Genomic DNA, 27,791 nt, shown 5'->3' with positions numbered 1-27,791 from the left:
GTAGCCTAGCCAGTCTCCAGAACTTAATCCCATAGAAAAGGGGAGCTGAAGGTTCGAGTTGCCAAACGTCAGCCTCGAAACCTTAATGACTTGGAGAAGATCTGCAAAGAGGAGTGGGACAAAATCCCTCCTGAGATGTGTGCAAACCTGGTGGCCAACTACAAGAAACATCTGACCTCTGTGATTGCCAACAAGGGTTTTGCCACCAAGTACTAAGTCATGTTTTGCAGAGGGGTCAAATACTTATTTCCCTCATTCAAATGCAAATCAATTTATAACATTTTTGACATGCGTTTTTCTGGATTTTTTTGTTGTTATTCTGTCGCTCACTGTTCAAATAAACCTACCATTAAAATTATAGACTGATCATTTCTTTGTCAGTGGCTAAACGTACAAAATCAGCAGGGGATCAAATACTTTTTTCCCTCACTGTATATATGTTTTTATCTGTTCAATTAATGGGTTTGTGATGGTGCATTCAGCAATGTACTCTGGAATACAGACCTCCTGTTAATTTTACATCGATATTCGCAAATATAAAAAATTAATCCCCTTGTTGATCCCTGAATCTGTTTTTCCCTTCATGTTTCTGGCTGTGACACAGTTGGAAGCTGTTTACTACAGACAGACACACAGACAGAAGCTCTGACAGACCTGGAGGTACAGTAGTGAATTACATATCCATCCAGTACGTCAACCCACACCTGCACCTCTATATAGTACAACCTTACCTTACTGCTGAGCATGTTCAGAGGAAATGTTAAACTATGATGTACAAAACTTAAGCAACAACATGACATCAATAACATATCTCTATCTCTCGCTCACACAGACACACACACCTGGGGAAGCTTCTCCAGGCGCCGGGCAGGGAACAGAGGATGGCAGTGAAGGCCAGAGCCGAAAGGAAAGAGTAGAGGGAGAGGTAGAGCAATCCCTCCATCCCGTCAGAGCACAGGCCTTTCAAAGAGTCAATATAATCCTAAGAAACAGAGACAGAAAGAGCAAAAAGACTTGAGAAAACAGCACAAACACACCAGAGACCATTACACCCCATGTTAAACACCAGGCCTACCTTGTTGAGACCTCGACAGTGGAGTAGCGCCACCAGCTGGTGAAAGTTGCCCTCTGTGGCATTGAGAATCTGCTGAACCTCCCTGAGTGACTTCTACAACGACAATAGGTAAGGATAATATCACACTCAGTTTCATAAACATGACACTGTGCTTTATATATTTGGCAGCCATTATGTGTCATGGGTTGCACCCTGGCCCAGTGTGATGTACCTCTGCCTTGGGGACCTGTGGGAGAGCATTCCGGTCCAGGCTGGATAGGTGTGTGTGGATGCTGGAAAGGGACCTCTGTGACTGGGTCAGCAGCTGCAGACAACAGGTCATTGAAAATATTGCTTAGCTAAGCATCATCATCATGCTAACACTGTATAATCTATAAACATCCTGAACAGTACCTATCAGAAAATACACGTTTACTTACTGTCCTATATCAGTGCCACCAGGGTTGGAATTACAGCTGCCCAGAAATAATACAAACCCCCATATATTTACATTGGTCCAGCCCACTAATTTCAGGGCACTCAGAAGAGTCCATGTGTTATTGAAACCCTGATCCCCTAACACCACTAAGTGAGAAACAGCATCTACAGAGAACAGTTACTACCTGCTGGAAAGGGCTGTTCATACGTCTGCTGCAGGTCAGGTAATAATCCAACACGTCTGGATAGGACAGAGGACAGCAGCAGACCATCAATAGGCAATGAATAAAGTGTGTCAGGGCATTTCAGTATCAAAATGAACGGCTATATGAATGAAATAATCAGAGACTCTTTGTTAGTGTGCAGCGATGCACTACTGTACCTGAGCTGGTCCCAGAGTTGAAGTGGGTGGAGTTGAGCACAAAGGTGTTAGGATCTGTACAGAAGTCACTGACAGACTGGAGATGCAGAGAGAGGTAGTGGGGGAAGAGAGGAAGAGAGGGATATAGAAAGAAAGACAGAAAGAGAGAGAGGTAGAGAGATAAAGGGGGAGAGAAATGGAGGGAGAGATCACAAGGGAAAAGTTAACAGAGAAACACTGACTGAATGACACACGTCTCTCCTCAGATATCTGACTGCAGCACTTGGCACACTGCCTGTTCTATTGATTTACTGAGTGAATCACGTGCTGCATATATCTACTGCCCCTCTCCATGCTGCATAGACCTACTGCCCCTCTCCATGCTGTATAGACCTACTGTCCCTCTCCATGCTGCATAGACCTACTGTCCCTCTCCATGCTGCATAGACCTACTGTCCCTCTCCATGCTGCATAGACCTACTGTCCCTCTCCATGCTGCATAGACCTACTGTCCCTCTCCATGCTGCATAGACCTACTGTCCCTCTCCATGCTGCATAGACCTACTGTCCCTCTCCATGCTGCATAGACCTACTGTCCCTCTCCATGCTGCAGACCTACTGTCCCTCTCCATGTTGCATAGACCTACTGTCCCTCTCCATGCTGCATAGACCTACTGTCCCTCTCCATGCTGCAGACCTACTGTCCCTCTCCATACTGTATAGACCTACTGTCCCTCTCCATACTGTATAGATCTACTGTCCCTCTCCATACTGTATAGACCTACTGTCCCTCTCCATACTGTATAGATCTACTGTCCCTCTCCATACTGTATAGATCTACTGTCCCTCTCCATACTGTATAGACCTACTGTCCCTCTCCATACTGTATAGACCTACTGTCCCTCCCCATGCTGTATAGACCTACTGTCCCTCTCCATGCTGCATAGACCTACTGTCCCTCTCCATGCTGCATAGACCTACTGTCCCTCTCCATGCTGCATAGACCTACTGTCCCTCTCCATGCTGCAGACCTACTGTCCCTCTCCATGCTGCATAGACCTACTGTCCCTCTCCATGCTGCATAGACCTACTGTCCCTCCCCATACTGCATAGACCTACTGTCCCTCTCCATGCTGTGTAGATCTACTGTCCCTCTCCCTACTGTGTAGACCTACTGTCCCTCTCCATAATGTATAGACCCACTGTCCCTCTCCATAATGTATAGACCTACTGTCCCTCTCCGTGCTGCATAGACCTACTGTCCCTCTCCATACTGTGTAGACCTACTGTCCCTCTCCATAATGTATAGACCTACTGTCTCTCTCCATACCGTATAGACCTACTGTCCCTCTCCCTACTGTATAGACCTACTGTCCCTCTCCATACTGTATAGATCTACTGTCCCTCTCCATGCTGTATAGATCTACTGTCCCTCTCCATACTGTGTAGACCTACTGTCCCTCTCCATAATGTATAGACCTACTGTCTCTCTCCATACCGTATAGACCTACTGTCCCTCTCCCTACTGTATAGACCTACTGTCCCTCTCCATACTGTATAGATCTACTGTCCCTCTCCATGCTGTATAGATCTACTGTCCCTCTCCATACTGTGTAGATCTACTGTCCCTCTCCATACTGTATAGACCTACTGTCCCTCTCCATACTGTATAGACCTACTGTCCCTCTCCATACTGTATAGACCTACTGTCCCTCTCCCTACTGTATAGATCTACTGTCCCTCTCCATGATGTATAGACCTACTGTCCCTCTCCATACTGTATAGACCTACTGTCCCTCTCCATACTGTATAGATCTACTGTCCCTCTCCATACTGTATAGACCTACTGTCCCTCTCCATGCTGCATAGATCTACTGTCCCTCCCCATACTGTATAGACCTTCTGTCCCTCCCCATACTGTATAGATCTACTGTCCCTTTCCATGCTGTATAGACCTACTGTCCCTCTGCATACTCTATAGACCTACTCTGCGTTTCTCTTTCCATCTCGCTCTCTCCCTCTCTCATCCCGCTTTTCTCCTCTCTCAACTGTTCCCTCCCTTTCTCTATCACTATCATCCTCGCTCTCTTTTCATTTACATCGATCCCTTCCTTTTTCCTCCCTCCTGACTGCCACATTGTAAAAAGAGCTGCAGGCACACAGACACAGAACAAGGGGCAGTCTGGCCAGGAGAGGGAGTGAGAGACCCAGACACACAGAGAGAGAGAGAGAGAGAGAGAGTCGGTCCAGGGCAGTTTAGACCCACAGCTGGGTCTTGTTTTGTCTGTCAGTGGCCAGGGACAGAAGGGCTCTGTGTGGACTGCTGGACGGACTCAGACATCTCCAGCCAGCTCCACATGACACTGGTCTGCTTGAAGCACTCTCCCTCCAGGCCTTTCAACCTTCTTTCATAGACACAGGGGCGCGCACAGGGGCACGCACACACACACAAATGTCTCCCCCCCCCCACTGCCCCTCTCTCCTGACAAACTTCCAAGGCCTGGATTTGGAATGGGACAGTTGCAAGAAAGAACACTCCCTGGCAGTTCTCAGCAAATGCCATCAACAGTTCTATATTCCTGGCTCGCTGCCAATTCTTTATCAATGCAATATTGAATAAAGATCTCTACGTTCTCTATTCCCTCCAAATGTTTATTTTATTTTTATTTAACCTTTATTTAAATGCTAGAATAATTTGTTGCTTTTACTGTAATTATGTGTTATGGTCTATGGGGTTGTGGTCTGTGGTGTTGTGGTAGGCATCAATCAATAGAATGGCCAAGATCGTGTCATAGCATAGAATCAAATTGTGTTTTTACTGTCACTGGCTGTCCCACTAGTCCCATTTCTACACCACCCTAAACAAACACCTTCTCCAACCCCCTCTCTTTCTCTCTGTGGGTTCTGGTGAGTCTTTGGAGAAGTCCTCCCTCTCTCTCTCCCTCAGTTCTCCCTCTCAACTCTCCCTCTCTCTGGGACTCACTCTCTCTCTCTCTCTCAAAAAGGACTTGTGTTCTTCTTCCATCACCCTCCAAGCCACACGCCCACACACAAGCTAACATGCATTAACATGCACTACTTACATACACATGCATGCCCACACACACACACACACACACACACACACATTGCTCACAAACACACAGAAAATACACAGAACACACCTACACACTAATTCCTGCCCCATTTTCCCTCCTTCTTGGTTCCCTGCCATGACTGCAGTGTTCCCTAGGAGGCCAGTCTTTTCACAGTTTAGCACAAGGGGCACAGAGACACACTGAATGCAATACAGAAACACATACACACACATGCAGACAGACACCAACAGAAGTACACAGCCATTCTGTTCTGCTCTGGCCGGGACTTCTTTAAGACATTCCTGAGATACTCTCTAGCCAGCCATGAACGACCAACTCCCTCCCTTCCCCTCAACAACACACACCACCCCTCCACCTCTCCTCCCTTTATCAGTCAGTACTCACCACCACAGTGGCAGTCTCCAGGCCCAGGGATCCCCAGCTCAGGAACAGAGCCAGCCAGGCCAGCACCGTCATCCTGGGAGGAGAGAAACCACACACACATAGGGGTCAGCGAAGCACCAAACACACCTCCTAGAAACCATCATATATTACACAGCCTACATGACACAGAGTCGCGGAGCATTACAAACTCAGTGTTGTTCGATGCAATACAACACACAGGGTTTAACTGTCGGTGTGTGTGTCTGTGTGTCTGTGTGTGTGTGTGCTTACAGGATGAGGAGCCAGCGAGCCTGTTTGGCTAGCCCCAACAGGATGAACAGACACACTAGGAGGTCCAACAGCAACAGCAGCACGTAGGACAGCCATCTACAGCCCAGGAGATAACAGCCATCTCAGCAATAGGACACCATAGAACCACACAATGCAGGGAGTACACTTCCAAATTCATTTCTATGGTGCTGAACGCAAAACTCAATCTTTCAGCAAACCACAAGGGAGTGATATACTGGCACACGCTATGTGTGTTCTTAACACCCAATTTAAAACATTGGAGAAGAAGACACTCCCACTCCCTTCCCTCACCTGTAGTCCTCGTTGACCATCAGTGTGTTGGCTGCCCAGCCAGGGGAGAAGGGGCTTGGCATGACCCCTCCGACTGGTGCCACTGTGGGGGCCATGGAGGGGGGCACAGGGGTGAGGGCTGCTATGGGAGGATCTCCCCTATTGTTACTGCTGTTCCAAGCACCCCCGTCAGAGGAGCGAGCCATGGTCAGAGAGGTGAGCAGGGACACCACGTTCTCTGACAGTCTCCTACAGTTCCGGGTGGACACCAAGTAGGGCTTACTGCCTGTAAACAGCTCCTCCATAGTGGTCAGGGGCCCAGCGATGGACAGCTGTAGCCCAGAGATTGTGTCTGAAACCTGGGGAGGCGGAGAGGGAGGGGTGGGGCAGGACAGAGAGGTGGAGGTCATGAGTCATACAATCAATCTCATGGTCATGTAATCATAGAGAGTTTGTAGTTGTACAATGAAAAACATATACAGAGGAAAGAGGGCATCCATCACCTAGACATATAAACCACTGAGCGACCGCGTGGGGACAGACATAAACCACTGAGCGACCGCGTGGGGACAGACATAAACCACTGAGTGACCGCGTGGGAACAAACATATAAACCCCTAAGTGACCGCGTGGGGACAGACATATAAACCCCTAAGTGACCGCGTGGGGACAGACAGATAAACCACTGAGTGACCGCGTGGGGACAGACAGATAAACCCCTAAGTGACCGCGTGGGGACAGACATATAAACCCCTAAGTGACCGCGTGGGAACAGACATATTAACCACTGAGTGACCACGTGGGGACAGACAAATAAACCACTGAGTGACCGTGTGGGGACAGACATATAAACCCCTAAGTGACCACGTGGGGACAGACCGATAAACCACTGAGTGACCACGTGGGGACAAACATACAAAGCACTGAGTGACTGCGTGGGGACAGACATATAAACCCCTAAGTGACCGCGTGGGGACAGACAGATAAACCACTGAGTGGCCGTGTGGGGACAGACATATAAACCACTGAGTGACCGCGTGGGGACAGACATATAAATCCCTAAGTGACCGCGTGGGGACAGACAGATACAGTGCCTTGCGAAAGTATTCGGCCCCCTTGAACTTTGCGACCTTTTGCCACATTTCAGGCTTCAAACATAAAGATATAAAACTGTATTTTTTTGTGAAGAATCAACAACAAGTGGGACACAATCATGAAGTGGAACGACATTTATTGGATATTTCAAACTTTTTTAACAAATCAAAAACTGAAAAATTGGGTGTGCAAAATTATTCAGCCCCTTTAAGTTAATACTTTGTAGCGCCACCTTTTGCTGCGATTACAGCTGTAAGTCGCTTGGGGTATGTCTCTATCAGTTTTGCACATCGAGAGACTGACATTTTTTCCCATTCCTCCTTGCAAAACAGCTCGAGCTCAGTGAGGTTGGATGGAGAGCATTTGTGAACAGCAGTTTTCAGTTCTTTCCACAGATTCTCGATTGGATTCAGGTCTGGACTTTGACTTGGCCATTCTAACACCTGGATATGTTTATTTTTGAACCATTCCATTGTAGATTTTGCTTTATGTTTTGGATCATTGTCTTGTTGGAAGACAAATCTCCGTCCCAGTCTCAGGTCTTTTGCAGACTCCATCAGGTTTTCTTCCAGAATGGTCCTGTATTTGGCTTCCATCTTCCCATCAATTTTAACCATCTTCCCTGTCCCTGCTGAAGAAAAGCAGGCCCAAACCATGATGCTGCCACCACCATGTTTGACAGTGGGGATGGTGTGTTCAGCTGTGTTGCTTTTACGCCGAACATAACGTTTTGCATTGTTGCCAAAAAGTTCAATTTTGGTTTCATCTGACCAGAGCACCTTCTTCCACATGTTTGGTGTGTCTCCCAGGTGGCTTGTGGCAAACTTTAAACGACACTTTTTATGGATATCTTTAAGAAATGGCTTTCTTCTTGCCACTCTTCCATAAAGGCCAGATTTGTGCAATATACGACTGATTGTTGTCCTATGGACAGAGTCTCCCACCTCAGCTGTAGATCTCTGCAGTTCATCCAGAGTGATCATGGGCCTCTTGGCTGCATCTCTGATCAGTCTTCTCCTTGTATGAGCTGAAAGTTTAGAGGGACGGCCAGGTCTTGGTAGATTTGCAGTGGTCTGATACTCCTTCCATTTCAATATTATCGCTTGCACAGTGCTCCTTGGGATGTTTAAAGCTTGGGAAATCTTTTTGTATCCAAATCCGGCTTTAAACTTCTTCACAACAGTATCTCGGACCTGCCTGGTGTGTTCCTTGTTCTTCATGATGCTCTCTGCGCTTTTAACGGACCTCTGAGACTATCACAGTGCAGGTGCATTTATACGGAGACTTGATTACACACAGGTGGATTGTATTTATCATCATTAGTCATTTAGGTCAACATTGGATCATTCAGAGATCCTCACTGAACTTCTGGAGAGAGTTTGCTGCACTGAAAGTAAAGGGGCTGAATAATTTTGCACGCCCAATTTTTCAGTTTTTGATTTGTTAAAAAAGTTTGAAATATCCAATAAATGTCATTCCACTTCATGATCGTGTCCCACTTGTTGTTGATTCTTCACAAAAAAATACAGTTTTATATCTTTATTTTTGAAGCCTGAAATGTGGCAAAAGGTCTCAAAGTTCAAGGGGGCCGAATACTTTCGCAAGGCACTGTAAACCACTGAGTGACCGCGTGGGAACAGACATATAAACCCCTAAGTGACCGCGTGGGAACAGACAGATAAACCACTGAGTGACCGCGTGGGGACAGACATAAACCACTGAGTGACCGCATGACGATAGACATATAAACCACTGAGTGACCGCGTGGGGAGAGACATATAAACCACTGAGTAACCGCATGAGGACAGACAGATCTATATCACACCTGACAAGTTTACACCCCACTTTCTCTCCCTCTCCGCCAATATGTCTACACACACACACACACACACACACACACACACACACACACACACACACACACACACACACACACACACACACACACACACACACACACATTGTGCATGTCTGAAATTTGCTGGGAGGGAGGAGCTGGAGTACTCACCAGCAGATCGATGGAAGCCAGTGTGTAATTGGCTGTGAGAAGAGATGAGGTCAACTGATATATCCCATCATTAGCCTCGCTGTTGCCATAGAAACCAACGCCTATGGCAACACTGCGAAAAGGGGAACAGGGATTGAGGGAGAGAGGGAGGGAGAGAGATTCATGTTTGTACTGTATGTACATATTAAATTAATTTGACACAACAAGATGGAACTGGTGAGAGTGATGTGAAATGTGAGAAATGGATGAATGAACAAACGAACTAACAACCACAGGAAAACTAGAAAACATAAAATAGCTTAGAAGAGTTTTAGCAGTGTCTGCATCTGCAGTCTTCAGTTGGAGTGATATTAGAAACATAAAAAATAATCACACACACATACATATATATATATATATATATATATATATATATATATATATATATATATATATATATATATATATATATATATATATATATATATATATATATCTCTGTTATTCAAATATTCAGATTAAAGCTTAGGCCAGATGTTCACCAAATCCCCTCGCACCCAAGAGCAATGTATGACCCAATCTCCCACAAAGTATGTGACCCAGATTAGAAAGCGGCGGAAAAAGAGGAGTGTTGTGTTTCATACAGTCAAACGTGTATGTTTTCTCTGACAGCATCATGCGTGTCATATATGTGCTCTGATGCACAACTTGAAGAATAGGGTGTCATTTGATATTTCCCACAATGCATTTCTAAAACTAAGATGTCTACCACCATAACACAAACACCTGCATAATGATGACATCACTGAAGCGGAAATCAGATCTGGAGCACATTGTGCTGTTTGATAAAGCAGTGACATCAACTCAGGCTGACAATGCAATCCGATAACATGTGACATATGACAACGCTATTCTGCTGAGACGGGAGGGGACATCCAACATCATGCGGTGTCAGAGCTGAAGGTGTTTAACTGTGGGTTTTCTATATGAGAACCCAATCTGGCTCAGTAAATCCCGCAAATTCTAATCTGGACCGCTAAACCAGTTCCACTTCATTCTTCTCCTCTAATCAGGGACTGATTAAGACCTGGGACACCAGGTGGGTGCAATTAATAATCAGGCAGAACAGACAACCAGCAGTACTCTGGACCTCGTAGGGTCAGATTTAAATACCTGCTGCAATATCCTCATGCAAACGTAAAATTAACATCCTGTCACAATGTGACTAAACACCCTCATGACAGTGGATGACAGCATAGTCACCAGAGAGGGAACAGAGGAGAGAGGATTCAATACACTGAGATGGAACTTCTGACATCATTGTCACGGTGATAGGAAACCACGTTTCAATTTCCAAACCACAAACATGCTGCCACAAGCCCAAACACCTAACCTCAGTGGCCTGGTACAAGTGGTCAAACGATAACTTGACCACGGTCAGTTAGGTCAACTGTCTGTCAGATATTGCCGGGAGCAAAATACTAACCCATTGTAAAGCAGGGACTGGACACTACTTTCTACAGTGCTCTGAAAATAACTTACTTCAAAACACACACATGGTTATTGGACCATTGGGAAATAATGAAAGTTAGAAGATAGTACCTCTGTATTATAAAAAGGATTCCCTTTCCTCTATCCTTGTGACAAATGGTCATATGGTTTGGTCACAGTTCATGAATACAACACTCATGACACTGATGTCACACAGACGACAGGACATCACAATATCCCAATGGCTCGCATAAAAAGGTCACAATGACCCTCATAATGACATCACATTGACCCTGGCAGTGACGTCACAATAACCTCTCTTACTCACCAGCACAGTGTGACAGCCGCCACCGACACCCAGGTGACGCAGCAGATACCCCGCCCTTTCTTGCCTCCGTATCCATGGCCAGTGCTGCCCTCTTCATCCTCCTCCTCTTCCTCAGATCCCTCGCTCCGGTCACCACGGCGACAGCAGCAGTAGTGTATAAGGAAGGAGATAATGACGAGGAGGGAGAGAACGAGAGCAATGGCCGAGAGACTAGAGAGGACCAGTAGAGTCTGAGAGAGTAAATCAAATTAAACACAGCACATTACAGACTGATGAGCAACACTGTCATTGTACTTGATTGCATAATGGAAAATGCATTTCTAAGTAACATTATCCCTCTGGGCAAAAACCTGACATAACGTAAAATCAATGTCTATATTCGGTTGATATTTAATTGCATTGCTAACGTGAATAAATCAACCCTTGAAATTGTTGATTTACGGTGGAAATCTGGTTCACATTTGTGTACGTTTCATTTCTTCATTTTTCAACCCCCCCCCCCCCAAAAAAAAAAAATCTAAAATTGTTAACAGATGACATTGATAAAATGTTGGTTCAACATATTTTTGCACGTGGGATAGAACTGTATGTCAGAGACACATCATGCACCACTGTCTAACTAATAGAAGGAATGAAACTCCCATGAGCCTCCTCCACACCATTTGAGAGTCAAATATTGAGCCCAGACTGTAGCAGCTAGGGCTGGGTAAATGTATCAATATACTGTGTTATGGATAACAACAGGGATTCAGAGCAGCTGGGAGGTGCACGTGTTAGTCATGAGGACATTAGTGTATTCCCAGCCTTCATCATGGGAACCTCAATATTCTGCAAGAATCCATACAGTGTATTTATGCAAAATAGCAGGTTGATATTGTGATACTGAAAATCGCAATATTAATTTACTGTATATGCCATTTAGCAGACCCTTTTATTCAAAACAACTTACAGTCATGCATGCATACATTTTACGTATGGGTGGTCCCGGGAATCGAACCCGCTACCCTGGCATTACAAGCGCCATGCTCTACCAAATGAGCTACAAAGGACAACAACACTCTTTGGTCCTATAATTCCACTGTGACAAATGGCGTACAGTCCTACCTAGCTACGCAGTGGAAGTGAAAGGTGATTAGAACATAAAGTGTATAAAGTTATCCAGGGGACATCAACTAAAAAGCTGGAGGCTTTTTTCACACACACACACACACGCACACACACACCCACACACACACCCACACACACACACACAGGCACACAGGCACACAGGCACACAGGCACACACAAACTAACCTGTATGACTCCATTCAGAAGAGCATACCTACTGCATTCATTAACCAGTAATTGAATGTAATAATATCATTCCTGACTGTTTAACATGCATACTGAACATGATTAAGGGTTAAAAGCTACCTTGTATCGTCACACTACTACCTCAGCTGCAAGCTGTAGTGAACATTAACGTTACTAACCCCTGTCACATCTCTCCTGCATCTCATCTTCAGCCTGCACTCTGACATACTAACATCTATCATACTCAACTTTACTGGAGAGTGCATTTAGCCAGAACGCATATCTACAGCATTATCCCTCTCCATCTGCCTGTCTCACTCTCTCCCTCCCTCCTTCATTTTCCTCTCCTCCACCTTATCTCTCATCCCTCTCTCCGCTGCCTCCTGCTCTCTATAGCCCCCCAACCATCCATGTTCCCCCTTCTCTCTCCCCCCCAACCATCCATGTTCCCCCTTCTCTCTCCCCCCCTCCCTCTCTCCTCCACACTCTCCCTCTCCCTCCTCCCACACTCCCTCTCCCCTCTCCCCACTCCTGCTCCCCCTACCCCCTCTCCCTCTCTCCCCCTCCCCTCTCTCTCCCTCTCCCCCTCGCCTCCCTCTCCCCCCTCGCCTCTCTCCCCCTCCCCTCTCCCTCTCTCTTTCTATCCACGCCACTGCAACTCTATTAATAATCTGTGACCTACTTAAATACATTCACTGCCACCCTCACTTTCTCTATCCCTTTTTACTATCTCTTTCTGTCCTGTCTTCTGTTCCCCACGACCTCCTCACATTACTCATCCTCTCCTTTTTACTCTCTCTTTCTGTCCTGTCTTCTGTTCCTCACGTTACTCATCCTCTCCTTTTTACTCTCTCTTTCTGTCCTGTCTTCTGTTCCCCACGACCTCCTCACGTTACTCATCCTCTCCCTCTCATTCTCTCTCCATGTGCATTCCATTTCTTTTGTCTTTCTCTACTGGCGGATCATTTGAGAATCCCTCTCTCGGTACTGTAGACATGTTGTAAACATGCAATGTGTGTGACATAGGGAGTAGGGACGTAGAGCCACTGGAAGGGAATGGTGAAACCTAGAAATGAACAACACAACAAAATGGTGTGTTTTCTACCACAAAGACAATACAACATTTTGCTGCTACTACTACAGTGTCTCCAGATTAAAACACTCAAACCAAATCCTACTCAAACCGTACTGTGGAACTTTTACAATTGCATGCCGATGATGAGAATGAATGTGAAATAAGATGGAGTCTGTAGTGGAGCTGGGGGATGTAAACTGAACTGTGGTGGAGATGGGAACAGAACAGTGTAATTAAGTGCTAACAGTTTTGAGGAGAGACAGCCAGGTGGTGTAATATTTCAGATGACTTGAAATCCAGGTCAAGATTCTTCTGAGTGGTCTGGGCTCGTTTCCCTGTCAATAACTAGGCCACTTGCACCACTAGCATGAATAAGCTGTTTAAATGCTCTAATAATACCAGTAGGATTCTGCAGATGCCGCTGTGCAAAACAGAGGGGTGGGGGGATTCTGGATCAGACTTGGTTCTCATTCTTACCAAGTGCAATACATATTTTCCATTGAATCTTAGCTGTCTTTTATTGTCGATCTTGTTGTTTGAACCAAGAGAAAACTTGAGATAAATATGAATCAATCAGTCGTGCTGTATGATTGGCCAGTTGTAGTTTGGGATGAATGTGATTGGCTGTGGGTGTTTTCTGTTACCTGTTGGTACTCCCAGCTGTCGGGGATGAATAGGTTGTCTCTCATCGTCATGGTGAGGTCCAGCCGGGGGAGGGCGTGGCACATCCTCACCCATAGCGAAGGGGTGTAGCTGGGCACGGTCGCCATGGCAGCCATACTCTATCGCCTAACCCCCCCTCCTCCACCCTGTTGAAAGGAACTAAGTGAAGAGAAGGGTTAGAATATCAAAGGTGTGTAAGTGATAGACATATTCCACATTTCCACACCAGTGGCAGACCAATGATAAATACTATGAGTAAGCAAAGCCTTATGCTGTATGTGGTGCTGGGTGATGGCTATTGCAACTGAAATGTTGTCCGTCTACCACTCCTTCTTACACACTGGAAGCCAGGGAAGAAAGATAAGATGTTTCAGAACAACCCTGCTGAGGAGGCAGGGAGGGAGGGAGCGAGGGAGGAAGCGAGGGAGCAAGGGAACTAGGGGACATCAACTCACCAACCAACCCTCCTCCAGTCTGTGGGAGAGCCAGCCAATGGTTAATGAAAGTTCCTATTTCATCAATCAATGTACTGTAGGTGGGTCAGCACAATGTGAAGTTTGTTTACATTGTCTTCTCCTAAACTCTGATCTAAGGTGATGTTTACATTGTCTTCTCCTAAACTCTGATCTAAGGTGATGTTTACATTGTCTTCTCCTAAACTCTGATCTAAGGTGATGTTTACATGGTCTTTTCCTAGATTCTGATCTAAGGTGATGTTTACATTGTCTTCTCCTAAACTCTGATCTAAGGTGATGTTTACATCGTCTTCTCCTAAACTCTGATCTAAGGTGATGTTTACATGGTCTTTTCCTAGATTCTGATCTAAGGTGATGTTTACATTGTCTTCTCCTAAACTCTGATCTAAGGTGATGTTTACATTGTCTTCTCCTAAACTCTGATCTAAGGTGATGTTTACATGGTCTTTTCCTAGATTCTGATCTAAGGTGACGTTTGCATTGTCTTCTCCTAAACTCTGATCTAAGGTGATGTTTACATTGTCTTCTCCTAAACTCTGATCTAAGGTGATGTTTACATTGTCTTCTCCTAAACTCTGATCTAAGGTGATGTTTACATTGTCTTCTCCTAAACTCTGATCTAAGGTGATGTTTACATGGTCTTTTCCTAGATTCTGATCTAAGGTGATGTTTACATTGTCTTCTCCTAAACTCTGATCTAAGGTGATGTTTACATTGTCTTCTCCTAAACACTGATCTAAGGTGATGTTTACATGGTCTTCTCCTAGACCACATCGAACTCATTCCACGGAGTTCTGAGTGTTTTCGCTCCTCCCTTCTACTTGATTGATGAATTAAGGTCACTAATTAGTAAGGAACTCCCCTCATCTTGTTGTCTAGGTCTTAATTGAAAGGAAATAACAAAAACCTGCAGAAACTAGGATGTCTGTGGAATGAGTTTGACACCCCTGTCCTAGACTCTGATCTAAAGGTGAGGTTTACATGGTCTCCTCCTAATGCTTAAAGTAAGGAATTGTGAAAGTCAAGGTAATCTAATCCTAGATCAGAGCTATGCCTAAGGGCTTGTACCTGGAGCGAGGAGGTATGCAGGGTGAAACCCTGTGGAGCAGAAACCACAGAGCAAGAGCAGACATTGCTAGTTATTTTTGCTCAGCTTCTAAGCTACATTTGGATCATGGTCGTGGTCAATTCCATTCCAATTCATTCAAGTACAGAAGTGAAATTCATCTGGCTGAACTGAATAGAAATGGGACCTGCCAAAAACCTGGATTGGATGTGCGCGATTCCTCTCTTATCCAGGGGACATCAACTAAACCAACTACCCTGTCGTCTCTACTAACATCCTACTTCATCATACTCCTCAACCTATAGGAGCAGAGTAGGGGAGATAGTGGGAGGTCCAGTGGCAATCTCAACCACACCACACAACCAGCACTATATAACAGAGGCAGAGTTGGGTCAATACAAGAGGGAGATTCAACCGCCATCAGACCAACTATCAACACAACACCCCTCAACCATCCTGGAAATTAGAAGATACTATAAGAGATAGTATGTCTACAACAATGATGCACAGTAGCAGACTTCACACAACCACCCTCCAAAGGGAAGGAGAGAGGGGAAACAAGGGAGGACAGGTCAGTCTTTGTAGCCAAACTCCACCACCACACCCTGCTGAGAGCCTCTGCTTCCCCCCCTTCCTCAAGCCCAGCCAAGAGGGAGAAAGTAGGGGAAATACAAAGGGAAATCCAGTTATCCCAAATAGACACCGCAATCTACATTACAATCACAGAGCTATGAAGAGGGGATGAGGGGGGATGGTAAGGGGGCCACAGCACTGATTGTGCAGATTAAGAGAATACCAGGGTTTTACAGTTGAAGACAAGAGGGTTTCAAGAGAGCCTATGAGATGAGATCAGCACAGACTAGACCATTGACAGGAGTTGTACTGAGGAGTAGAGACAGGGGGTTGTACAGTACTGCTCTACATACAGTGAGACACAGAGGAACGTTGAGGAAAGACAATAGTGTATTTGATAGCGTCTATCAGGGGGGATTCTTAGATTTGGATTCTGCACCAGGCTCCTATCTTGGTTTTGCTGTCTTTGAATGTTTAGAACATTCAGCATTGTATCACATGAATTCTCATCCTTTTTAATGATCCATCTGTATGAGCACACAACACTACATTTGAATAGAAGCACTACACAATACTAAATATGATCAAGAATCGCATATGACCATATCTGATCTATTTTAGAAATATCAATCGTCTTTTTACTGTAGCAGTCATTTAAAATCAATGACGCCTCAACGGACATAATAAGTGTGTGTGTGTGTGTGTGTGTGAGGGTTAAACAGACAACCCAGACAGTCAATCCCAAGCTCATTAGAATAAGCCTGTTCACCTTAATGGCTCCAAACCCCCAACTGTCACTAACTAAATCAATGCCAACACTCAGAATGGTTTCACACTGCCGTCCATCCCCTCACACTGAGGCTGTCAACAGACTGGTGTTATTGTTGTAGTCTCACATTGTTATGGCCAGACTCTGATGGTATATCAACAAACAGGATTTTTCTTGTTATAGTCTTGAATTATTCGGCTGTGAGGGTGGTATAGGATGTTGTCACATTAGGTGAATTATAGGAATGTTGTTGTGTGGTTAGACTATAGTGTGAATTGAAATTCAATTCATGTTACTTGCAAAAGTCTACATTAACGATTTTTGGCAATTATCATAAATCTGTCTGTCTGTCCACAACCAGATGTGGTGTCAACAATGGGAACTAGTGCTAACATGAACCCAGAAAGGGATTGAGGGGGCACCAGGGAGGGAGCACCATAGAGGGAGCAGTCTGAGCTGAGCAGTGGTCCAGCAGTAGTTGTCAGAGGGAGGCAGGCTCAAGTTGACGTGATGCTTCCTGCCAGCTTGTTATCATGCTGGTTACCATTGCATAACTGAAGGCAAATAACAGGGAGCAAGGAGAGAAGGGGAGAAGGGGAGAGGGAGACGGAAGAAGGAAACAAAAACACAGCCTTCTGTGCTGTGCACTCGCTGCTTCAAAACCAACAAGAGACACTCAGGAACAACAAAGCCGAGGAGAAATGGATAGAATACAGTAGAATAGACGTCAACTATCTGTCACTGAACCAAGCTGACTGACTCAACCCTGAGAATGGCTCTGTTATGAAACAGTCACTCAGCTCTTTGTATTGAGGGAGCCTCCAGAATATGTTTCTCCAGGAGGCCATTTTGTAAGGCGGTTTAATGAGGAAGACTGAGGATGTGCAGCAGGGAAGAAAATCCTCTTTGGACAGTAAAGCCACCTTCTCCTTTATCCTGTATTGCACCACATATTCTTATTACTACACATCACAAACAACAGCTTTCCTCTGGGCCACTGGGTATGAATAATGACATGCAACAGAAATCATGCCACACGTTAAGGCCCAATGGTCTCCCTAACGACCACTTAAGGACACTCTTAATGATTGCCGTTTATGAGACAGTTATATGGCCCTGTGATACACACCACAGCCCAGTTATCATCAGTCAGTGGGGACATGAACTGCCCATTCAGTGTGAGGACTGTAATGTATCTACACTACCGTTTAAAAAACTTTGGGGTCACTTAGAAATGTCCTTGTTTTTGAAAGAAAAGCACATTTTTAGTCCATTAAAATAACATCAAATTGTCAGAAAGACACTGTAGAGATTGTTACTGTTGTAAATGACTATTGTAGTTGGAAACGGCAGATTTTTTATGGAACATCTACATAGGCCAATTATCAGCAACCATCACTCCTGTGTTCCAATGGCACGTTGTGTTAGCTAATCCAAGTTTATCATTTTAAAAGGCGAAATGATCATTAGAAAACCCCTTTGCAATTATGTTAGCACAGCTGAAAACTGTAGTTCTGATTAAAGAAGCAATAAAACTGGCCTTCTTCAGACTAGTTGAGTATCTGGAGCTTCAGCATTTGTGGGTTGGATTACATGCCCAAAATGGCCAGAAACAAAGAACTTTCTTCTGAAACTCATCAGTCTATTCTTGTTCTGAAGAATGAAGGCTATTCCATGCGAGAAATTGCCAAGAAACTGAAGATCTCGTACAACGCTGTGTACTACTCCCTTCACAGAACAGCACATACTGGTTCTAACCAGAATAGAAAGAGGAGTGGAAGGCCCCGGTGCACAACTGAGCAAGAGGACAAGTACATTAGTGTCTAGTTTGAGAAACAGACGCCTCACAAGTCCTCAACTGGCAGCTTCCTTAAATAGTACCTGCTAAACACCAGTCTCAACATCAACAGTGGAGAGGCGACTCCGGGATGATGGCCTTCTAGGCAGAGTTGGAAAGAAAAAGCCATATCTCAGACTGGCCAATAAAAATAAAAGATTAAGAACGGCAAAAGAATCACAGAACCTGGACAGAGGAACTCTGCCTAGAAGGCCAGCATCCCGGAGTCGCCTCTTCACTGTTGACGTTGAGACTGGTGTTTTGAGGGTACTATTTAATGACAATAGTCATTTTTATTTTACCTTTATTTATAGAGTTTTTTTCTCATTGAGACAACTCCACCAACAAAACTAAATCATCACATTTTAAAATGTTCATGACAGAATTCCAGGACAACGGAGCTAAGTAACCAAAACTATTTCTACCATGTCCTGTTCTCATTTTTAGTACTGTTAGAAGCAAATCAGAATGGGACCGTAATTTATATTTATTTACTGACCCGACTAAAAAAGAACAGAGATAAAAATGCAATTTTACCCAATATGGCCTTATAAATCAGTGTATACCAGTGTTTAAGTGTTTAAGTGCAAGGTCAATGAGGACCAGTCAACAGTGCTGTAGAGATCACAATGATGTGTTAGACGTTTCTGATTTGAAATTAACCTGAGGGCTGCATGATACACTGAATCAAGTGCTCTCAGGGTAGTTGATTCAGGCTGAGGCCTGCATATATACAGTGGGGCAAAAAAGTATTTAGTCAGCCACCAATTGTGCAAGTTCTCCCACTTAAAAAGATGAGAGAAGCCTGTAATTTTCATCATAGGTACACTTCAACTATGACAGACAAAATAAGAAAAAAATTCCAGAAAATCACATAGTAGGACTTTTAATGAATTTATTTGCAAATTATGGTGGAAAATAAGTATTTGGTCACCTACAAACAAGCAAGATTTCTGGCTCTCACAGACCTGTAACTTCTTCTTTAAGAGGCACCTCTGTCCTCCACTCGTTACCTGTATTAATGGCACCTGTTTGAACTTGTTATCAGTATAAAAGACACCTGTCCACAACCTCAAACAGTCACACTCCAAACTCCACTATGGCCAAGACCAAAGAGCTGTCAAAGGACACCAGAAACAAAATTGTAGACCTGCACCAGGCTGGGAAGACTGAATCTGCAATAGGTAAGCAGCTTGGTTTGAAGAAATCAACTGTGGGAGCAATTATTAGGAAATGGAAGACATACAAGACCACTGATAATCTCCCTCGATCTGGGGCTCCACGCAAGATGTCACCCCGTGGGGTCAAAATGATCACAAGAACGGTGAGCAAAAATCCCAGAACCACATGGGGGGACCTAGTGAATGACCTGCAGAGAGCTGGGACCAAAGTAACAAAGCCTACCATCAGTAACACACTACGCCGCCAGGGACTCAAATCCTGCAGTGCCAGACGTGTCCCCCTGCTTAAGCCAGTACATGTCCAGGCCCGTCTGAAGTTTGCTAGAGAGCATTTGGATGATCCAAAAGAAAATTGGGAGAATGTCATATGTTCAGATGAAACCAAAATATAACTTTTTGGTAAAAACTCAACTCGTTGTGTTTGGAGGACAAAGAATGCTGAGTTGCAGCCAAAGAACACCATGCATACTGTGAAGCATGGGGGTGGAAACATCATGCTTTGGGGCTGTTTTTCTGTCAAGGGACCAGGACGACTGATCCGTGTAAAGGAAAGAATGAATGGGGAGTTTTTGAGTGAAAACCTCCTTCCATCAGCAAGGGCATTGAAGATGAAACATGGCTGGGTCCTTCTGCATGACAATGATCCCAAACACACCGCCCGGGCAATGAAGGAGTGGCTTCGTAAGAAGAATTTCATGGTCCTGGAGTGGCCTAGCCAGTCTCCAGATCTCAACCCCATAGAAAATCTTTGGAGGGAGTTGAAAGTCCGTGTTGCCCAGCAACAGCCCCAAAACATCACTGCTCTAGAGGAGATCTGCATGGACGAATGGGCCAAAATACCAGCAAGTGTGTGAAAACCTTGTGAAGACTTACAGAAAACGTTTGACCTCTGTCATTGCCAACAAAGGGTATATAACAAAGTATTGAGATAAACTTTTGTTATTGACCAAATACTTATTTTCCACTATAATTTGCAAATAAATTCATTAAAAATCCTACAATGTGATTTTCTGGATTTTTTTCCCTCATTTTGTCTGTCATAGTTGTCACACCCTGACCATAGTTTACTTTGTATATTTCTATGTTTTGGTTGGTCAGGGTGTGATCTGAGTGGGCATTCTATGTTACATGTCTAGTTTGTCCAGTTCTATGTTCGGCCTGATATGGTTCTCAATCAGAGGCAGGTGTTCGTCATTGTCTCTGATTGGGAACCATGTTTAGGTAGCCTGGGTTTCACTGTGTGTTGGTGGGTGATTGTTCCTGTCTATGTGTTTTCACCAGATAGGCTGTTTAGGTTTTCGTTACGTTCATTACGTTCTTTATTTTTGTAGTGTTTGTATTGATTTGTGTTTTATGTTTGTTTATTAAAACATGGATCGAAATCTACACGCTGCATTTTGGTCCGACTCTCCTTCACATACAGAAAATCGTTACAGAATCACACCACCACAAAAGGACCAAGCAGCGTGTCAACAGGCAGGAGCAGCGCGAGGAGATGCGCAATAAGGATTTCTGGACATGGGAGGAAATCTTCGACGGGAGAGGACCCTGGGCTAAACCAGGGGAGTGTAGCCGCCCAAAGGTGCAGCAGGAGAAGAGGCAACAGGAGCAGCCCAAAGAGGAGGTATGGACATGGGAGGATGAATTAGAAGGAAGAGGACCCTGGGCTCAGCCAGGAGAATATCGCCGCCCCAAAGAAGAACTGGAGGCGGCGAAAGCTGAGAGGCGCAGATATGAGGAGGCAGCACGACGTAGCGGATGGAAGCCTGAGAGGCAGCCCCAAAAATTTCTTGGGGGGGGGGGGCTAACAGGGAGTATGGCTACGCCAGGTAGGAGACCTGGGCAGACTCCCTGTGCTTACCGGGGGGCTAGAGAGACCGGACAGGCACCGTGTTATGCAGTGGTGCGCACGGTGTCTCCAGTGCGGGTGCATAGCCCGGTGCGGTATATTCCAGCTCCGCGTGTCGGCCGGGCTAGATTGAGCGTCGAGCCTAATGCCATGAAGCCGGCTCTACGCAGCTGGTCCCCAGTGCGTCTCCTTGGGCCGGCTTACAAGGCACCAGCCTTGCGCTCGGTGTCTCCGGTTCGCCTGCATAGCCCAGTGCGGGCTATTCCACCTCGCCGCACTGGCAGGGCGACCGTGAGCATTCAACCAGGTAAGGTTGGGCAGGCTCGGTGCTCAAGAGCTCCAGTGCGCCTGCACGGTCCGGTCTTTCCAGTACCACCTCCACACCCCAGCCCTCCGGTAGCAGCTCCCCGCACCAGGCTTCCTGTGCGTGTCCTCGGCCCAGTACCACCAGTGCCAGCACCACGCATCAGGCCTACAGTGCGCCTCGCCTGTCCAGCGCTGTCGGAGCCCTCCTCCTCTCCAGCGCTGTCGGAGTCTCCCGCCTGTTTAGCGCTGTTAGAGCCTTCCTTCTCTACAGCGCTGCCGGAGTCTCCCGCCTGTTCAGAACTGCCAGTCTGCATAGAGCTGCCAGTCAGCATAGAGCTGCCAGTCTGCATAGAGCTGCCAGTCTGCATAGAGCTGCCAGTCTGCAAGGAGCTGCCAGTCTGCAAGGAGCCGCCAGTCTGCAAGGAGCCGCCAGAGCCGCCAGTCTGCAGGATGCCGCCAGAGCCGCCAGTCTGCAAGGAGCCGCCAGAGCCGCCAGTCTGCAAGGAGCCGCCAGAGCCGCCAGTCAGCATGGAGCAGCCAGGGCCGCCAGTCAGCATGGAGCAGCCAGGGCCGCCAGTCAGCATGGAGCAGCCAGGGCCGCCAGTCAGCATGGAGCAGCCAGATCTGCCAGTCGACCGGACTCTTCCAGATCTGCCAGTCGACCGGACTCTTCCAGATCTGCCAGTCGACCGGACTCTTCCAGATCTGCCAGTCGACCGGACTCTTCCAGATCTGCCAGTCGACCGGACTCTTCCAGATCTGCCAGTCGACCGGACTCTTCCAGATCTGCCAGTCGACCGGACTCTTCCAGATCTGCCAGTCGACCGGACTCTTCCAGATCTGCCAGACTCTTCCAGACTCTTCCAGACTCTTCCAGACTCTTCCAGACTCTTCCAGACTCTTCCAGACTCTTCCAGACTCTTCCAGACTCTTCCAGACTCTTCCAGACTCTTCCAGACTCTGCCAGACTCTTCCAGATCTGCCAGACTCTTCCAGATCTGCCAGACTCTTCCAGATCTGCCAGACTCTTCCAGATCTGCCAGACTCTTCCAGATCTGCCAGACTCTTCCAGATCTGCCAGACTCTTCCAGATCTGCCAGACTCTTCCAGATCTGCCAGACTCTTCCAGTCGACCAGACTCTTCCAGTCGACCAGACTCTTCCAGTCGACCAGACTCTTCCAGTCGACCAGACTCTTCCAGTCGACCAGACTCTTCCAGTCGACCAGACTCTTCCAGTCGACCAGACTCTTCCAGTCGACCAGACTCTTCCAGTCGACCAGACTCTTCCAGTCCCGCCAGTCGACCAGACTCTTCCAGATCCGCCAGTCGACCAGACTCTTCCAGATCCGCCAGTCGACCAGACTCTTCCAGATCCGCCAGTCGACCAGACTCTTCCAGATCCGCCAGTCGACCAGACTCTTCCAGATCCGCCAGTCGACCAGACTCTTCCAGATCCGCCAGTCGACCAGACTCTTCCAGATCCGCCAGTCAGCCAGGATCTTCCAGAACCGCCAGCCAGCCAGGAGCTGCCAGAACCGCCAGCCAGCCAGGAGCTGCCGGATCCAACTACCTGCCTGAGCTTCATCTCAGTGCTGAGCTTCCTCTCAGTGCTGAGCTACCCATCAGTCCCGAGCTACCTCTGTCCCGAGCTACCCATCAGTCCCGAGCTACCTCTGTCCCGAGCTACCTCTGTCCCGAGCTACCTCTGTCCCGAGCTACCTCTGTCCCGAGCTACCTCTGTCCCGAGCTGTCCTTCTGTCCCGAGCTGTCCCTCTGTCTCGAGCTGACCCTCTGTCCCGAGCTGTCATTAAGGAGGGTCACCTATCTAGGGACGCTAAGGAGGTGGACCAAGACTATTATGGAGTGGGGTCCACGTCCAGCGCCAGAGCCGCCACCGCGGACAGATGCCCACCCAGACCCTCCCCTATAGGTTCAGGTTTTGCGGCCGGAGTCCGCACCTTGGGGGGGGGTACTGTCACACCCTGACCATAGAAATATACAAAGTAAACTATGTTTTGGTTGGTCAGGGTGTGATCTGAGTGGGCATTCTATGTTACATGTCTAGTTTGTCCAGTTCTATGTTCGGCCTGATATGGTTCTCAATCAGAGGCAGGTGTTCGTCATTGTCTCTGATTGGGAACCATGTTTAGGTAGCCTGGGTTTCACTGTGTGTTGGTGGGTGGTTGTTCCTGTCTATGTGTTTTCACCAGATAGGCTGTTTAGGTTTTCGTTACGTTCATTACGTTCTTTATTTTTGTAGTGTTTGTATTGATTCGTGTTTTATGTTTGTTTATTAAAACATGGATCGAAATCTACACGCTGCATTTTGGTCCGACTCTCCTTCACATACAGAAAATCGTTACAATAGTTGAAGTGTACCTGTGATGAAAATTACAGGCTTCTCATCTTTTTAAGTGGGAGAACTTGCACAATTGGTGGCTGACTAAATACTTTTTTGTCCCACTGTATAATATCACTAAAATCTAAAACCGACAGTAATGTACATCGTATCAGCTCATTCCTCGCCTCAAAAGAAAAACAAGCAGGGCCTCCCGGGTGGCGCAGTGGTCTAGGGCACTGCATTGCAGCGCTAGCTGTGCCACCAGAGTCTCTGAGGTCCGTGGGGCGACGCACAATTGGCCTAGCGTTGTCCGGTAGGGATATCCTTGTCTCATCGCGCACTAGCGACTCCTGTGGCGGGCCGGGCGCAGTGCGAGCTAAGCAGGTCGCCAGGTGCACGGTGTCTCCTCCGACACATTGGTGCGGCTGGCTTCCGGGTTGGATGTGTTAAGAGGCAGTGCGGCTTGGTTGGGTTGTGTTTCGGGGGACGCATGGCTTTCGGCCTTCGTCTCTCCCGAGCCCGTACGGGAGTTGTAGCGATGAGACAAGATAGTACCTACTAACAATTGGATGGCACGAAATTGGGGAGAAAAGAGGGTAAAATTCAACAACAAAAACAGCCTTATGCCGGTAATAAAATCCTATTTTCAGCTTGAGCTTCCTTATCAAGTTCTTTACATGCACAGTGAAGCTCAGCTTATCATCAACCCACACACCCAAATATTTGTACACTAACTTGCTCTATAGTATGTCCAGCCAATGTAGCAATGACATGATTTCTAACATGCCTGGCATTTGAAAATATCATGCATTTTGTTTTACCTGAATTTAGAATCAGCTTTAAATCATACAGATTCTGTTGTATGATGTTAAATGCTCTTTGGGAATTTTCAAAAGCTAAAGATAAACTACCACTTGAATAAAGAACAGTATCATCTGCATAAAAATGAACATCCACTGTTTCAATAAGATCCCCAATGTTGTTGATATACAAAATGAACAACAGTGGGCCCAAAACAGAACACCTGAGCACACCTCTACCTCTAGATTTACAACCATCTGCCATTACACATTGTGTATGATTTGATAGGTAATTTATAAACCAATCTAGAGCATGACCAGTAATTCCACAACATTTAACCAACAACATGAACAATGTCTACACTGTACTTCTGATCAATTTGATGTTATTTTAATGGACAAAAGATGAGCTTTTCTTTCAAAAACAAGGACATTTTTAAGTGACCCCAAACTTTTGAAGGGTAGTGTATAAATACACATTTCCAGACTCTACTAGAGGTTGAATTGTTTCTTATAAAATTCATATTTAAGTTTCAGTTGAAATTCATGTTTGTGTAAAAAAAATGTCCCACCAGGATCACGTACGTGCACGCACACGTTTGTTTTACTATCCTTGTGGGTAACGAAGAAAAGAAAATCAATTCAAAATCCTATTTTCCTTAACCCTTAACCCTGACCTTAACCCTAACCCTGACCTTAACCCTTAACCCTGACCTTAACCCTAACCTTAACCCTTAACCCTGACCTTAACCCTTAACCCTGACCTTAACCCTTAACCCTGACCTTAACCCTAACCCTAAAAGCCTTTTTACTTGTGGGGACCAGCAAAATGTACACACTTGTCCAAATTTTGGATACAAGAATAGTTAAACCAAACCATACACACACATTTCACCAAATCAATGAAAGATTGAGTGCATTCAGCTGCAGGCTACTCCGTGCTTGTAGAATCAATAAATTCAACATGGAGCTTTGGAGTGTACAAGAGTATAACATACAGTACCAAGAGGATGGACAAATGCTCCCACACTAACAATCTCATTTAGAAGCTTGCACAAAGTCAACTGTAGCTTTTGAGAGAGGTTTGCTGAAGATGAAGCTAAGCAAACTATTCAGTGAGAAACAATGTGAAATTTTATTAATATAAATAAAATATCTCTTATCAACTATGGTAAAGTAGAGAGATTGACAAAACAATCTAAAACAGAGTGAATCAAATAAATATGGTTCAACCTCAATGTTTTATAAATCATGTCCTAATTTCAACATCAGCCAATGCAGACATTGCGTAAATTCCAAACATTTAATGTAAAACCCAGGCTTCTCTCCCCTTTCCATCATTGAACATAAACTGCAATGGTCTAACAGTGCATGATGAATCTATTTCACTTGACTGCCCATTCATCTTGTAGAACACAGACAATTCACCCATGGTGAATGAGTGATTGAAGAGTGATCCGTTTCTTACCTTTGACTGTAGCGTTGGTAGGGTGTTCTGCTATCTCTTGCTCTTCTCTGGTGTTCTGTCAAATATCTACACACTCACTGAGGTATACCGTTGCCAACCATCAACGCTGGATCCTCTTGGGAAAAAAACGAATCCTGAAATATATAGGTTTAGGGACATGAACCCCAAAAATACGTAAAATGTAAATAAATAACAAGGTCTGTTTTTGTTTTTGAAATATTAAACAGCCTGTGATTGGATGGTTGTCTGGTAACAGTGGAGAGGTGCTTGTGTTGATGGATAAGAGAGGAGCCCTCAGCGCAAGAGAGAGAGGAGAGAGAGGGAAGAGAGAGAGGGATTAGGATTGAGAAGACACCCCAGAGGGACCCTTATCGTCATGTCAGAACCCCATTCAGGCAGCAGATCGTTCAGCCAGGCGACTTCACAACAAGGCAGCGACACGATTGTGCCCAGCGATAATGAATCTGTTAACGGGGATTAGGACTCCATCCACTCTCAGCTCACACAAATGATGATGCTGCTGGGCGATACAGACACAGCTCTTACTGAAACCTCCATCAACACTCAGTCACACACACAACATATCAATCTCTACACTCTCAGATTAGGAGGCAAAAATCTGACCAAAATCAACAAATCATCATAAAAAAAATCTACGATTGTCTAAATTAAAAAAATACAAAACGTGAAAAGGTCCAATTATTCGAGTTTGAGTCACATTTCAGATTTCTGCACAAAAAATCCACAAAATATTTGTTGAAGAAATCTCTTGTGTGGTTAGGCAGGGCAGTGTTTGGCTGTGTTGTGCAGAGGAAGAGAGAGGGAGAGGTAGAGATGCACATATATTTAGGCAGAAGCAAATAAGCACACCACTTAGATGGATACTGAGAGCAAGAGAGAATGGGAGGGAGGGAGGGCAGGATGGAGGGTGCAACAAAGATATTGTGAATAGGAAAAAAGATGGGTTGTCAACTGGGCAGTGAGTGAGCGTGAGAGAAAGAGGGAGGGATGGAGGGAGGGAGGGAGGGAGGGAGAGCGATGAATAGAGGGAGAGGGGAGTTGCAAAACCAGTTTCGAGTGGAGACTGCAAAATAGTATCAACACCATGATTCAACAACAACCACGAAAAGCAAACAATAAAAACAAAGTGAGAGCGGGTGGAATGAGAGACCAGGGTGTTTGTGCCATTGGAGGACGGGGGAGAACGAGAGAACGAGAGGGAGGGGTGGCGTTCGTTTTTCTGTGTCACTGAAAGGGAGTGGGGGAAGGGAGTCAGAGAGATAATGTGAGCAAGGG

At 45.8% G+C, this 27,791-nt stretch overlaps 1 protein-coding gene across 7 annotated transcripts in view; it reads right to left on the bottom strand.

Annotated features, from left to right (window-relative positions):
• The window catches only part of LOC139421540 (protein tweety homolog 1-like), a 34,649-nt gene extending 7,465 nt beyond the window's left edge, over positions 1-27,184 (bottom strand). For 2 of the 7 annotated variants that reach the window (XM_071172571.1, XM_071172566.1), the window contains exons 1-12: positions 26,496-27,181; positions 13,810-13,987; positions 10,798-11,027; positions 9,000-9,111; positions 5,918-6,255; positions 5,606-5,701; positions 5,336-5,408; positions 1,875-1,950; positions 1,678-1,733; positions 1,287-1,379; positions 1,076-1,168; positions 843-982 (exon numbers count right to left, since the gene is read on the bottom strand). In XM_071172571.1, the coding sequence (XP_071028672.1) occupies positions 843-982; positions 1,076-1,168; positions 1,287-1,379; positions 1,678-1,733; positions 1,875-1,950; positions 5,336-5,408; positions 5,606-5,701; positions 5,918-6,255; positions 9,000-9,111; positions 10,798-11,027; positions 13,810-13,944 (1,442 nt within the window). In that variant the 5' untranslated portion in view covers positions 13,945-13,987; positions 26,496-27,181. Of the gene's footprint in view, positions 1-842; positions 983-1,075; positions 1,169-1,286; positions 1,380-1,677; positions 1,734-1,874; positions 1,951-5,335; positions 5,409-5,605; positions 5,702-5,917; positions 6,256-8,999; positions 9,112-10,797; positions 11,028-13,809; positions 13,988-26,495 lie in introns of all 7 variants that reach the window. The other 5 variants (XM_071172548.1, XM_071172557.1, XM_071172538.1 and 2 more) reach the window with 5 other exon arrangements.
• Positions 27,185-27,791: the final 607 nt, after the last annotated feature.

This window comes from Oncorhynchus clarkii, chromosome 2 (genome assembly GCF_045791955.1).
Source record: "Oncorhynchus clarkii lewisi isolate Uvic-CL-2024 chromosome 2, UVic_Ocla_1.0, whole genome shotgun sequence".
Taxonomy (NCBI): domain Eukaryota; kingdom Metazoa; phylum Chordata; class Actinopteri; order Salmoniformes; family Salmonidae; genus Oncorhynchus; species Oncorhynchus clarkii.
Note: the sequence above shows the minus strand (reverse complement) of the source record. Positions and strands in the feature narration are given on the sequence as shown.